The sequence below is a fragment of the Vigna unguiculata genome, chromosome 3 (assembly GCF_037176805.1).
Source record: "Vigna unguiculata cultivar grain cowpea cultivar isolate G323 ecotype 2 chromosome 3, ASM3717680v1, whole genome shotgun sequence".
NCBI lineage: Eukaryota > Viridiplantae > Streptophyta > Magnoliopsida > Fabales > Fabaceae > Vigna > Vigna unguiculata.
In genome coordinates, this window is record NC_140794.1 from 69,814,774 (window position 1) to 69,826,766 (window position 11,993).

General features: G+C 35.7%; 1 protein-coding gene and 1 long non-coding RNA gene across 3 annotated transcripts; both read left to right on the plus strand.

Moving 5' to 3' along the window:
• On the plus strand, positions 1–1,784 carry LOC114175581 (uncharacterized). Its single transcript, XR_014993300.1, has 3 exons — positions 1–160; positions 274–336; positions 1,516–1,784. It is a non-coding gene; the product is annotated as an uncharacterized LOC114175581 (long non-coding RNA).
• A 1,441-nt stretch (positions 1,785–3,225) lies between these two features.
• Positions 3,226–11,993, plus strand: EMB2369 (tRNA synthetase class I (I, L, M and V) family protein). Of its 2 annotated transcripts, XM_028066099.2 has the most exons (20): positions 3,226–3,671; positions 3,756–3,900; positions 3,976–4,032; positions 4,718–4,837; positions 4,927–5,031; positions 5,146–5,369; positions 5,479–5,545; positions 5,636–5,790; positions 5,935–6,196; positions 6,303–6,497; positions 7,752–7,831; positions 7,996–8,058; positions 8,187–8,268; positions 8,799–8,876; positions 8,954–9,055; positions 9,178–9,350; positions 9,568–9,745; positions 9,851–9,928; positions 10,649–10,780; positions 11,319–11,993. In XM_028066099.2, the coding sequence occupies exons 1-20, from the start codon at positions 3,307–3,309 to the stop codon at positions 11,559–11,561; spliced, it is 2,904 nt and encodes a 967-aa protein (XP_027921900.2). In that variant the 5' UTR covers positions 3,226–3,306; the 3' UTR covers positions 11,562–11,993. The 2 variants fall into 2 exon arrangements, 1 of the variants encoding a protein (XP_027921900.2); XR_003603518.2 differs by lacking the exon at positions 11,319–11,993 and having other exon boundaries at positions 9,844–9,928.

The following is an 11,993-nucleotide window of genomic DNA, read 5'->3' on the forward strand; positions in this document are numbered from 1 at the left end:
CCAGCCCTTCAGTAGGACACCCTACTCTAACAGCCCCTCACAGTTTCACTTCATCTCTGTTTCAGAAAGGCAGCCTTCCCCTCTCAACTTCTCTAAGAAAAGCAGGAGCTCTGCTAGGGCAAAGTCCGTTTCCCCTCAAAGTGAATCGAACCGCTTCCTTGTAAGTACAGATCGAAACTCAAGCTCTTTCGTTGTCCCTTTTAATGCACTAAGTTGGTCTTAAGTTGGTTCTGCCCCTAATCTCGTCCTACGTTTGATCTACGATGTTTACAGTTCCTTATAGCTGCTCCGTTCTCTCTTTGTGTGCCCTTTTTCCCTCAGCTCCGTTTACTCGAGGTAAGGGAAGCTAGGTTCTTTTCGCGTTTTTGAAATATGTGGTTTGTTTTCGTTTATGTTTTATGCTTAAATGATTGGAAAATGTTAGTTTTGGTATATTTCTGAGTTAGGGGTTCAAATATTCATGAAACTGTGATGTTTGACGTCTTTTTTCCTATTCTGATGCGTCGCACAGTCGCTGGGCGAGTTCCTTGACTCGCTGGGCGACTGGGTATTTTTCTGATATGCGCAGTTTTAGTAAAATTGAATTTTCTGACTCATTAACCGTTGGATTGAGCTCAAATTTTGACATTTGGTTCACAACATGCTATTTTATGGTTTGACCGGTTGGATCGTCAATTAGATATCTGTAGCTTGAGAAATGTGTCACGCATTACTGCAATGATTTTGGTTTTATGATAATAAATTTTCTTTGGAATTTTGGTGTAAGAGTTATGGTTGTGGATTATGCTTGATTGTATGGAATTGCAGGTACTTAAATTTTGGCACACATTTATTTGGGATGAATACTATTTTGTGATATATGTATGTCTTGGTATGCATTTATAAAGTATGAGATGAATGATAGCATGAGTAATGTATGAAGTTGTGTTTGGATGGTTGATAATGAGCATGAGAAATAAATGTTGAGGTTGCAAGTGGTGGTTATGTGATATGAGCCATGAGGTTGGTGTGAAATAGGCATAATTCCATGAGTCTCGTGGGGAGACTTTATGGTGGCGTGTAGTGTATATATTAAGATAAGGATTCAAGTAAGGATTGCATCCCAAAACTCTAAAGGGTCAGTGAGTCTCAAGTAGAGCAAACTGACCCAAGTGGTGAGAGTAGCGGGAGGCCCTAGTCTTTGGCAGGATAATGGCCTTAGACGTTTAAAGGCTAACCTTGTGTGTGGTAGGGTGAAACCCATTGGCAATGGCTCTGCAGAGCAGTAGAGGCCACCACAAGTGCAAGCGTCCAGTGAATCCGATCTTAGTATATGTATCCGGATAATAGAGTCATAGTGTCTTGCTTGTTTGCCATAACATGACTTGTATGTCTCTGTGTTGTATGCCTGTGAATGTTTATGCACTTATCCCTTTACAATATGATAAGTTTCAAGTTACACTAGCTTACCCTTGCACTTTATGTATGTTTCCGTTGTGTCTTCTCTTTTGCGATGATCACCGTTGGTGGGAGCAGATGGGAATACTTCTGGAGGTAGGCCTGATGGTGATAGCAGTGCAGCCTAGTGGGCCCGTTGAGGTGGCTTTCGAAGAAGTTCCATGGCCCTAGTGCCTTGTAATACCATGCTCTTAGTGCATTTCTTTTGCCCAACTGTTAAACTTTAGATTTGTTTCTGTTTATGGTATGGTGGCATGCCTAAATCCGTTTTCGCAGTATTTTCTGGATGACTGTAATAGTTATCTCCCTACATTGTATGTTCATCTGAATGCTTCTCGTTATTATAACTGTGTGATATTTTATTTAGTAGTTTAATCTATTAAAATGGGACGTCACAATATTTAAATTAATTATTTTTAATCTTATAAAAAATATAAATTAATAATAAAGTATCACGTGGACAACAACAAATTTTTGTAAAAAATAAATAAAAAAACCCCTATATTCAAATATTATTTAATCTTTTAAATTTCAATGGAAATAACCTAATTAATATAATCTTTTAAAATTTAATGAAATAAAAATTAAAATGAAATCTTTTCTTTTAACCAAGATGGGACAAATAGAATAATTAAGTTTTTTCCTTTTTATACAGTATTAAAGGTTTTAGTAGCACGAGGTTTGTAGATCTTTTATTGCATTCAATAATTGTTGTAATACGTTGTTGCAATTATATTGGATAACATAAATATTGTTTTAATTTTGTTGCTGTCTAAATTTCTGTTCTAAATTTTATCTTTTAATAAATGATCATTTCTTTAAATTTAATAAATTATTTCATGAAATTTATATTTTTAGTAACTGTTTTGTTAAATTTGATTGTTTCAATTATTTAATTAAAAAAAAATTAAAATAAGTATCTTTAATAAAAAAAGAATATATATAAAAAAATTTACAAATTATTTATTTATTTTTAAAACTAAAAAAAATATAACACACATATACATCATACTTCAAAATAAACTCATACCTTTCTCTTCATATCTGTTTCTTTTATCTCGCAATTGTTTATTATGAACATTGATTATATTTTATTTCTTCTATTATGTAACTTTCTTATTTTAATTTAATATTTTAAGAATCATAGAACTTCGCTGATTGATTCATATAAGTGATGGTTCAAATTCTTCGGTCATTAATCACAATGTTTTAAACAAATATATTTATGTCACAATCGGATTTGAAGTATTTAATCTTATAATATTTATACAAAATATTGTTATACTAGAATGTTGAATCATGAAAAATATTTGAACTGAAATAATATTTTTATTATAAAATATTTATGTATATTATTGTATTTTTTTTAGTCAACACATAAATAATTTGTATTTATTTTTGGTTTCTATTTGAATTGTATTAAAGTTTATTTAGATTTTAATTAGAATTAGAATTTAATTTTGGCTAAAAAAATAAAAAAATTATATTTTTTTAATTAAGTGAACCCATAAGTCAACCCGTTTAATCCGTCAATCCGTGATGGATCGAGCTGAGTTCAAACTTTTTTAACTTACTAAAAAGTAGGTTGGATTAGATTGACTCACTAAATTATCAATCCAAATCGAATTGGGTCGGGTTGAGATACCCATTTTTACATCTCTCATGTTGATATAAAGAAATTTGGGTTTTATTGGTTTTATTGGGGTGCAGAAAGAAAGAGAGATAGAAAGATGACGAGCCCAATTATGAAAACTATAAGAAAGAGAGTTACTGTTGAGTTTTGAGCGCCATCTTCACTCTGGACGTTATCCCCATTCTCTCCACTAATCTTTCTATTCCATCGCAGTTCATTCCACTCTCCCAATCCAAATGCTCCACACTCATCACCTTCAACCTCATCTCCTCTTTCTTTCGCCACACTCTCATACGGTGTCGTTTCCCTTCCCATCCAGGACCACTACCTCTCACTCTCCAAGATTCCCCGTTACTTCCATCAGAAGAGGTTCTTTTTCTCTCAGGTTCCGCAACCGTGGCCGCGCCAGCGTCACAAACGCCGTCGCGAATGGCGGAACGGAGCATCAGAAGCAACCGGTCAACAGGGCCTACCCTTTCAACGAAATTGAGCCCAAGTGGCAGCGTTTCTGGGAGCACAATCGCACTTTCCGAACTCCCGATGACGATATCGACACTACGAAGCCCAAATACTATGTTCTCGACATGTTTCCTTATCCTAGGTTTCAATTTTAGTTACTTCGCGCTTGAAGTTTATGATTCTTTCGAATCGCGATTGGAATATTCGTAATTACTATTTCTTGCAGTGGAGCTGGACTTCATGTTGGTCATCCTCTTGGATATACCGCCACAGACATTCTTGCTAGGTACAAACGGATGCAGGGTTATAATGTGTTGCATCCGATGGGTTGGGACGCTTTTGGATTGCCAGCAGAACAATATGCTATTGAGGTCTGTTTCTTGGTTCTTATTTCTACATTTTTACTTGTGTATGTTTCTTTACTAATGTGCTGGCGTGTGCTTCAGACAGGAACTCACCCCAAGCTCACTACGGTGAGGAATATCAATCGCTTTCGCACTCAGGTAAACTGCTGATGAGATGCTTTAAATATAACCGAGGCCAGTGATGATTTTGTTATATTATTGAATGATTTAAGATAATTTAATGACTTTTTACACTTCCATCCAATTATTTATTGCCATGCATGATAAGATTGTTAATCTTTGTAGCATCCTCTTTTAAAAACATGCCTGTGATGATTTGTAATGGGTTGAAGGTGAAAATTTTAACTGATAGTGGATAAAAATTAAACTATTTGGGAATTCTTTTGGTACATAATTTGCTGCTGATTTTGGGACGGTAAAGAATGTTCTTTGGGACTTGGCGCCTAATTTTTATTCGTTTGAAGTTCTTTGTTTTAGACTAACTATTTTAAGTGGCAAGAATGAGTAATTCATTGAAAAACTGTATTGAAAAGGATCAGAACAATTGTGGCATTAGTTTGCTAGATAAGTTTCAATTTCAAAACAACCTGAACATCTTTGTTTGAATCATATTCAGATCATACAATATGTAACTCATTTGATTGATCATTTGAATCTTTGGGAAGTAATTTGAATGCCCTCCACTTGATTTAAGAAGAAAAGCTTCCTGTAATTTGGAATGTGAAAAGAGAAGTGATTCCATGATTTCATTCTCATAGTCATCATCTCTAGTCTTAAAATTGCACGTTTACCTTTCATGTTAGGTCTTCTTACATCTTTGCAGTTAAAATCATTAGGATTTTCATATGACTGGGATCGTGAAATCTCTACCATAGAACCTGACTATTACAAATGGACTCAATGGATCTTTCTGCAACTTTTAAAGAGAGGATTGGCATATCAGGTTTAGTATATGATAACTACTTAGAAGTTTTGACTTAGTTTAAGTTATGAGTATTGAAGATCTTACGGTAATCCCTATAAAACAACCAGGCTGAAGTTCCGGTTAATTGGTGTCCCGCACTTGGCACTGTGTTGGCCAATGAGGAGGTAATTGACGGTGTCAGTGAACGGGGTGGTCATCCTGTAATAAGAAAGGTATAGTGGTTTGCATGTTTATATCTTTCAGAACTTAACAATTTGGGTGGTTTTCCTCTTATATTTTTGAATGGTTTCATAATCTTTACAGTGTCATTGTTTATTACCAAGCAGCCAATGAGGCAATGGATGCTCAAGATTACTGCATATGCTGATCGTCTTCTAGAGGATTTAGATGACCTTGACTGGCCAGAAAGTGTAAAAGAAATGCAGAGAAATTGGATAGGGAGATCGGAAGGGGCTGAGATGGAATTTTGCATTCTTGACAGTGATGGAAAGGATAAAGACATAAAAATTATTGTGTATACTACAAGGCCTGACACGATCTTTGGTGCAACGTATTTATCTATTCAATTTTCTATTATAGTCAATAAATTTAATGAATCAAACGAACTGATCCTGAAAGAAACTCTATATCTTTTTCCTGTTTGCTTTGTTTATGTTCAGCTACTTAGTTGTGGCACCAGAGCATCCCTTGATGCCGTCATTGGTTTCCATTGCTCAGAGCAAACATGTAAGTTGTTATGTTTTATTGCCTGTTTCATCGGAAGGATTTTAATCAAGGTTATAAGATGGTTATTCTTAGGGTGTTTTTTATTCACAGGTTGAGGATTATGTAGACCTTGCCACAAGGAAGAGTGACCTTGAGAGGACTGAACTTCAGAAAGAAAAGACTGGGGTCTTCACTGGCAGTTATGCAAAAAATCCAGCAAATGGGGAAGCCATTCCAATATGGGTCGCGGACTATGTTTTAGGGGGGTGGGTGCGCACACTTATCACTTGGAATGCAAATTGTTTTTATTGATTGTTAAACATGCCATGGGCATAAGATCTAGGGTGTGGGATGATAGATGAATTTTCAAAATGTTTGAGACCTGATTATAATTGTTGCTATTGGTGCAGTTATGGAACAGGAGCTATCATGGCTGTGCCTGCTCATGATTCTCGTGATTATGATTTTGCTCTGAAATATGATATTCCAATTTGCTGGGTTGTAATGCCAGATGGTAAAAGTGTTGATTTTGGAAAGGCTTTTATCGGTGAAGGCATTAATGTAAATTCATCAAATACACTGGTTGGGCTTGACATCAATGGCTTGTCCAGCAAAGAAGCTGCTCTGACAGTCATTGAATGGGCTGAAAAATGTGGGAAGGGAAAGAGAAAGGTTCATATCTTAAATGAATCAAATTAGACTAATCTTTGCAATTTTACTGAAATTCTTTCTTTATGGTTTGTATTATATGAAATAAAATACATTTTTCATCCTTCAGGTGAACTACAAGTTAAGGGACTGGCTTTTTGCTAGGCAACGTTACTGGGGTGAACCTATCCCTGTTATCTTCATGAATGATAGTGGTGAGACTGTCCCACTGTGTGAGACTGACCTGCCACTTATTCTACCTGAATTGGATGATTTTTCTCCCAGTGGAACAGGCGAGCCTCCTCTGTCTAAGGCAGTGTCTTGGGTAAGTTTACAACAATAAATGTTTTTCTTCTTAAATTGCTATCAATAGGCAGTGTCTTAATTGTGTGGTCTAGGTTGGATTTGTTGTTACCTAGCCCCAATAATGTACACATACTTCATTGGTGGCATACAGGCATTGTACCATTTCCAGATTCCTAGACAATATAAAGAAGCAACAATTTTGAAAGAAAGAGACAATTTTAAGATAGTGCATGCTTGAATTATTCTTAATTTTCATAGTTGGCCCCTTTGTTATTATATCTTGAGTCCTTAACCAATCAGTTGAAAAGTCTCAAGTAGCTGCCTGACATATTGGTTTGTGAATTCGTATTTCCATTGCATTTCAAGAGATTTAAGACATCATTACCTGGTTTTTGTAATAATGGTTGTTAAGAGTGCATCATTACCTTATCTATGTAATTGTTCTTTAGATGGAAATGGCATTATATGGAGAAATCTAAAATGCCATGACTATGATGGATGCTGTGTATATGGTAAACACCATTTAGAACTCCCACGCCATCACCATGATATGGTTTTATTGAAAAATTGCCACCGTTATCAGCCATGGCACCACCATCTCCTCTATCTAACAACAACCCTGATCTATTGTCACATAAATAGATACTTATGGTCCTACTACTAGTCATTTTCAATGTAGAAATAAATCACTTCATGAACTTGTCTTATATGTGAAATAAATAAATTTTTGAGCAGGAAAATTTTGCCTGATGTCTTTTGATATTTTCTTAATGTGTATGCCCCATGAATTTGTGGTAGATTTTAAAGGAAACAGAAGGGTCAGTGCTAATCATTTTGTTACATAACTAAGGACATAATTTATATTACTTTGATTAGGAGTGTTAGCAACACACTCTTGATACATCTTTAAATGCACAAAGAAGGATCACAAGAAGAAATCGCAAATCAAAGTTGCCAAGAGAATTAGCCAATCTGTGTGCAAAATGCAATTGCAGCACAAAAAATTGTTCGAGAAACAAGCTCCAGGGTTCAAACCTAGCTCTAAATATCATAATAGGGAATTCGAAGAGGAAATATAGAATGAGATTTGAGAATGTATTTCTGAAAGTCACTTCTAATAGAAGAGTTCAGCTATTTATAGCTGACTCCGGTCCTTAAGCTGACTAAGTCTAACAAACTAACAGACTATCAACTGTTTAGAGAGTTGTTTAAATCAAGAATATACTATACTCTAATAATCTTTTTTCTTTCTTGGCTTGTATCACCGTTTTAGGTGAAGACTGTTGATGGCTTATCAGGAAGACCAGCTACTCGGGAAACAAATACCATGCCCCAGTGGGCTGGTTCATGCTGGTAAGGCATTTTGAGTGGTATTATATTTGTTAGTAAGCAAGCACTAAACAGTATTTTGGTCTCTAAGTTTACTTGTCTTGGTTCAGGATTTTTATGCATCAGATGTACTGATGAAAAATTAAAATTATGTCCACACGCGTGTCATATCTTCTTCATCCTTCCAGGTACTATTTGAGGTTTATGGACCCACATAATTCCAAGGAATTGGTTGGTAAGGCTAAAGAAAGGTATGGCTTCAGTTAATGTTGTCTTTATTTTTCATTCATTATCCATTCTGTGCTTGTTTCTTATATTTTGCTTTCACCATTTCTTGATAATTTAATTTGCCAGCCTTAAAATTTTTCTTCTTCTGCAGCTATTGGGGCCCTGTTGATGTATATGTTGGGGGTGCTGAACACGCAGTTCTCCATTTACTGTATGCTAGATTCTGGCACAAGGTCTGTACGTTATCAGTCACATTAGGGCATGTTGATTTGTTATTTTCTTTACTCTAAGCCATTTGTATTTAAGCTTCATGTGGAACAGCTATGTTCTTGTCAATCTTTCTCCATTGTATTACTATTAAACATCTACGAGTCTATGATTACTAGTACAAATGTTGTTCGATAAGTCTTAAAACTGAAGTTTACATTTTAGATTATTGTAAAATGACAGGGTATCCACAGTGTCATATCACTATAGTGTTTGTAAAATCCTTTGAGACCACAGTTGGACTATATTTTAATATTTGTTTGTGCAGTACATGTGGGAAAGAAAGTTGTTGTTGTAATTGGTGTATTTATAAATGGAAATCAGATAATCCTTCTAGAAGTTAGATAAAAAAATGATGACATGGTTAAGTGTTGGAAAAAGTACTGGGAAATTGACCAATTTGACATAGAAATGAAATAGGACTTCAAATACCCTTTAATGTATTGCCAGTGTTGCTGCAATATTGTGCAGATGTAATTTGAGTTTTATATCTCAGGTTCTCTTTGACATTGGTGTTGTGTCCACCAAGGAGCCCTTCCAATGTGTTATAAACCAGGGGATTATTCTTGGGGAGGTAATTTCAATTCTCTCTGCCTGAAATTTTAGCAGAAAAGAATAACTATTGCAAGTTGCTAATTTCTTGAGTGGCAGGTTCAATATATGGCTTATAGAGATCAAGATGGAAACCTAATATCTGCTGATTCACCTGACTTGTTGAATGAACGTAAGCTAGAAATAATTCCTGCAGAAAAGGTTTATCAATGAAGTTCCACTTTCCACTTCTCATTGCATTAGTTAATTACCATAAATAAATTGTTGGATTTACGTTTTGTTTTCTCCTGACAAGCATTTGTTCTTTTTTTCCTTGAGTGTAGGTCATGAAATCTGGGGATTCTTTTGTCCTGAAAGAAAATCCTAACATACGATTACATGCTCGAGCTCACAAAATGAGTAAAAGTAGGGGAAATGTTGTTAATCCAGATGATGTTGTCTCTGAGTATGGTGCAGATTCTCTTCGATTATATGAAATGTTCATGGGACCATTGAGGTAGGTTTGAACTGCAAACCTTATTGCTATTGTCAACATATTATAGTGATTGTTCCTTAGTCAAACTTGCTTTCTGTCTGTATTTTTTCCCTTTTATCTTTTCATTTCTTTGGGGTGGGTTGAGGGAAGGGTGAGACAATGGAGTTGTGGATCTTGTTCTGATATGGACTTTAACCTCAGATCAATTTACTGCTTTATTTTCTTTACATGCTCCCAGAGACTCGAAAACATGGAGTACTAGTGGCATTGAAGGTGTACATCGGTTCTTGGGAAGAACTTGGAGGCTCATTGTTGGTTCACCTTTGCCTGATGGAACATTTAAGGATGGAACTGTATCAGTTGACGAGGAGCCTACTCTAGAACAACTTCGCTGTCTTCACAAATGCATTGCCAAGGTCAACATCTCAATTTTAATCAGAGCTTTGTTGTTTCCTTGTTCTGGTTTTATTTAATTTGCTTATTTGACACAATTGAGCTAAGAATTTAATTTCAGTATTCAGGTAACGGAGGAAATTGAGGCCACACGATTCAACACTGGAATTTCTGCAATGATGGAGTTCCTTAATGCGGCATATAAGGTATTTTCTGTTGCCTGCTTTCATTCTTTTAATATCTTCTCACTCCAAATATTATTTTTTCTTTCATTTTTGTACTTTTATGGTAGGGAGTATTTTAATATCTTCTCACTCCAAATATCTTCTCACTCCTTCTAAACTGTATTGAGTATTTTAAAGGAATGATTGATTACTCTTGTAGATAATTGCAACTCATTTACATTACAATTCAATTCCTTTGGACATGATTGTAGCGAACCAAATGTCACCTTGAGCATTTGGGGCGTAGGACTCGTTTGATAGAAGACTAAATATACATTATTTATGCGAACTCTTTCTGCAAGTTGAAAGAAACTTTCAAACCTTAACCTATTTTCAGCGACTTTTTATAAGTTTCTCTTGGTTTATTTATAGAAAACTAGCCTTCTCCCGTTGTATCCACAACAAAAGGATCGTAATTCTAGCTTTTGCAACATTCATGTAAAAAAGCAGCTAGACTAGAGCCTTTTTATATAGGAATTCATTTGTTTTGTAAATTATGATAAAGTACAATAATAAGCAAAATGAATTCAAGCTTCTGAATGGCAATTCCTTTGTGATATAGTAAAGGACGTGTCTTTATGAAGTTTATTCTTTGCACACATTTCAATATCCTTTTGCTTTGTTACTCCGTTTCACATTTTCTTTTCTTATTAATAAGTGGTGACACTCGCACTGATTGTTACGGTCGGCACATATTTTCAGTGGGATAAACATCCAAGATCGGTCATTGAGGCATTTGTTTTGCTGCTTTCACCGTATGCACCACACATGGCTGAGGAGCTATGGTCTCGACTAGGGCACAAAAAATCATTAGCCTACGTGTCTTTCCCTAAGGTATGAATTTGGATCAATAACAAATCATTCTATACTTGCACGGTCTGTCAAGTTATTGTCACTAATTAGATTTTCTTTAATAGCCTAAAATAGATATTTTACACACTTTTAATATTGTTCCTTAGCTTAACTTTTAAAGGTAACCCGAAGTAGACATTTCATGCAATGTGGATTCGTTCATCCCTGCTTAGAATTCGGTAGTTAGTTAATTGGGAATCAAACTATACCCCTGCATCCTGAAAAATATTTTCAATTTGTGTAAGGGGCTGTTTAGGGCCTTGTTACCGTGGAGTTTATACTTAAGGTAAATAAATAGAAAGTTACACGAAGGTGAGAAAAAAAGCAGTGTTTTGTGCCCTTGTGAGTTTCCTCAACTTTTCATGGGCACTTGGACTGTTGTCGTGTGGATCCATGACTTTGATACTTACGGAACAAAAAACAATTTTATAGAGCTTAAGTTTAATCATGTGGAATGAGTGGCAGATTGTAGAATGAGTTATTAGATAATGATCATGTTTGGAATATGTTGTTATTTCAGGCAAATCCGACTTACCTGAAGGATTCCACCGTAGTCCTTCCGGTACAGATTAATGGAAAGACAAGAGGGACCATCGAGGTTGAGGAAACATGTACAGAGGAGGAAGCTTTTGTCCTAGCATCTAGGGATGAAAAGCTATCAAAGTATTTGGATGGTCAATCTGTCAAAAAAAGAATTTACGTTCCTGGCAAGATTTTGAATGTTGTTTTGGACCGTAAAAACAGTAAGGTTGGTGTACAGTAGTTGTTTCTACTCTTGTGTCCGTTTCTACCGGAAACAACGATTAAAAGTTTATGCGTTGGCTGGTCGACTTGGTAATGGCCACACATCCGCTTCAAAACTAAAGCATGTGCAAAGAAGGCGTCTTTGGCCGGAGAGTTATGCCTCTGTTGGATGGAAAGTGTGAGGCAGCCAAGTATTTACCTGGTATGACTGTTTATGATTTGTACTCTGATTTAACAGGTGCATAACTTAATAGAAGAGGGGCAGCGTGCGTGGGTTTCCAATTTGCTTTGATAGTTGCATGCTATGGATTCAAAATCAATTCATTTAAAATATCATGACAAAATCCGAGTGCATCTGGGCACCTGTAACGGTTGTGTTGTACTACTGTTCTATATCTGGTTGTGGACTGTCTTGTTGATTGTAATCATAATTTTGTTTTTCACTCTGCAA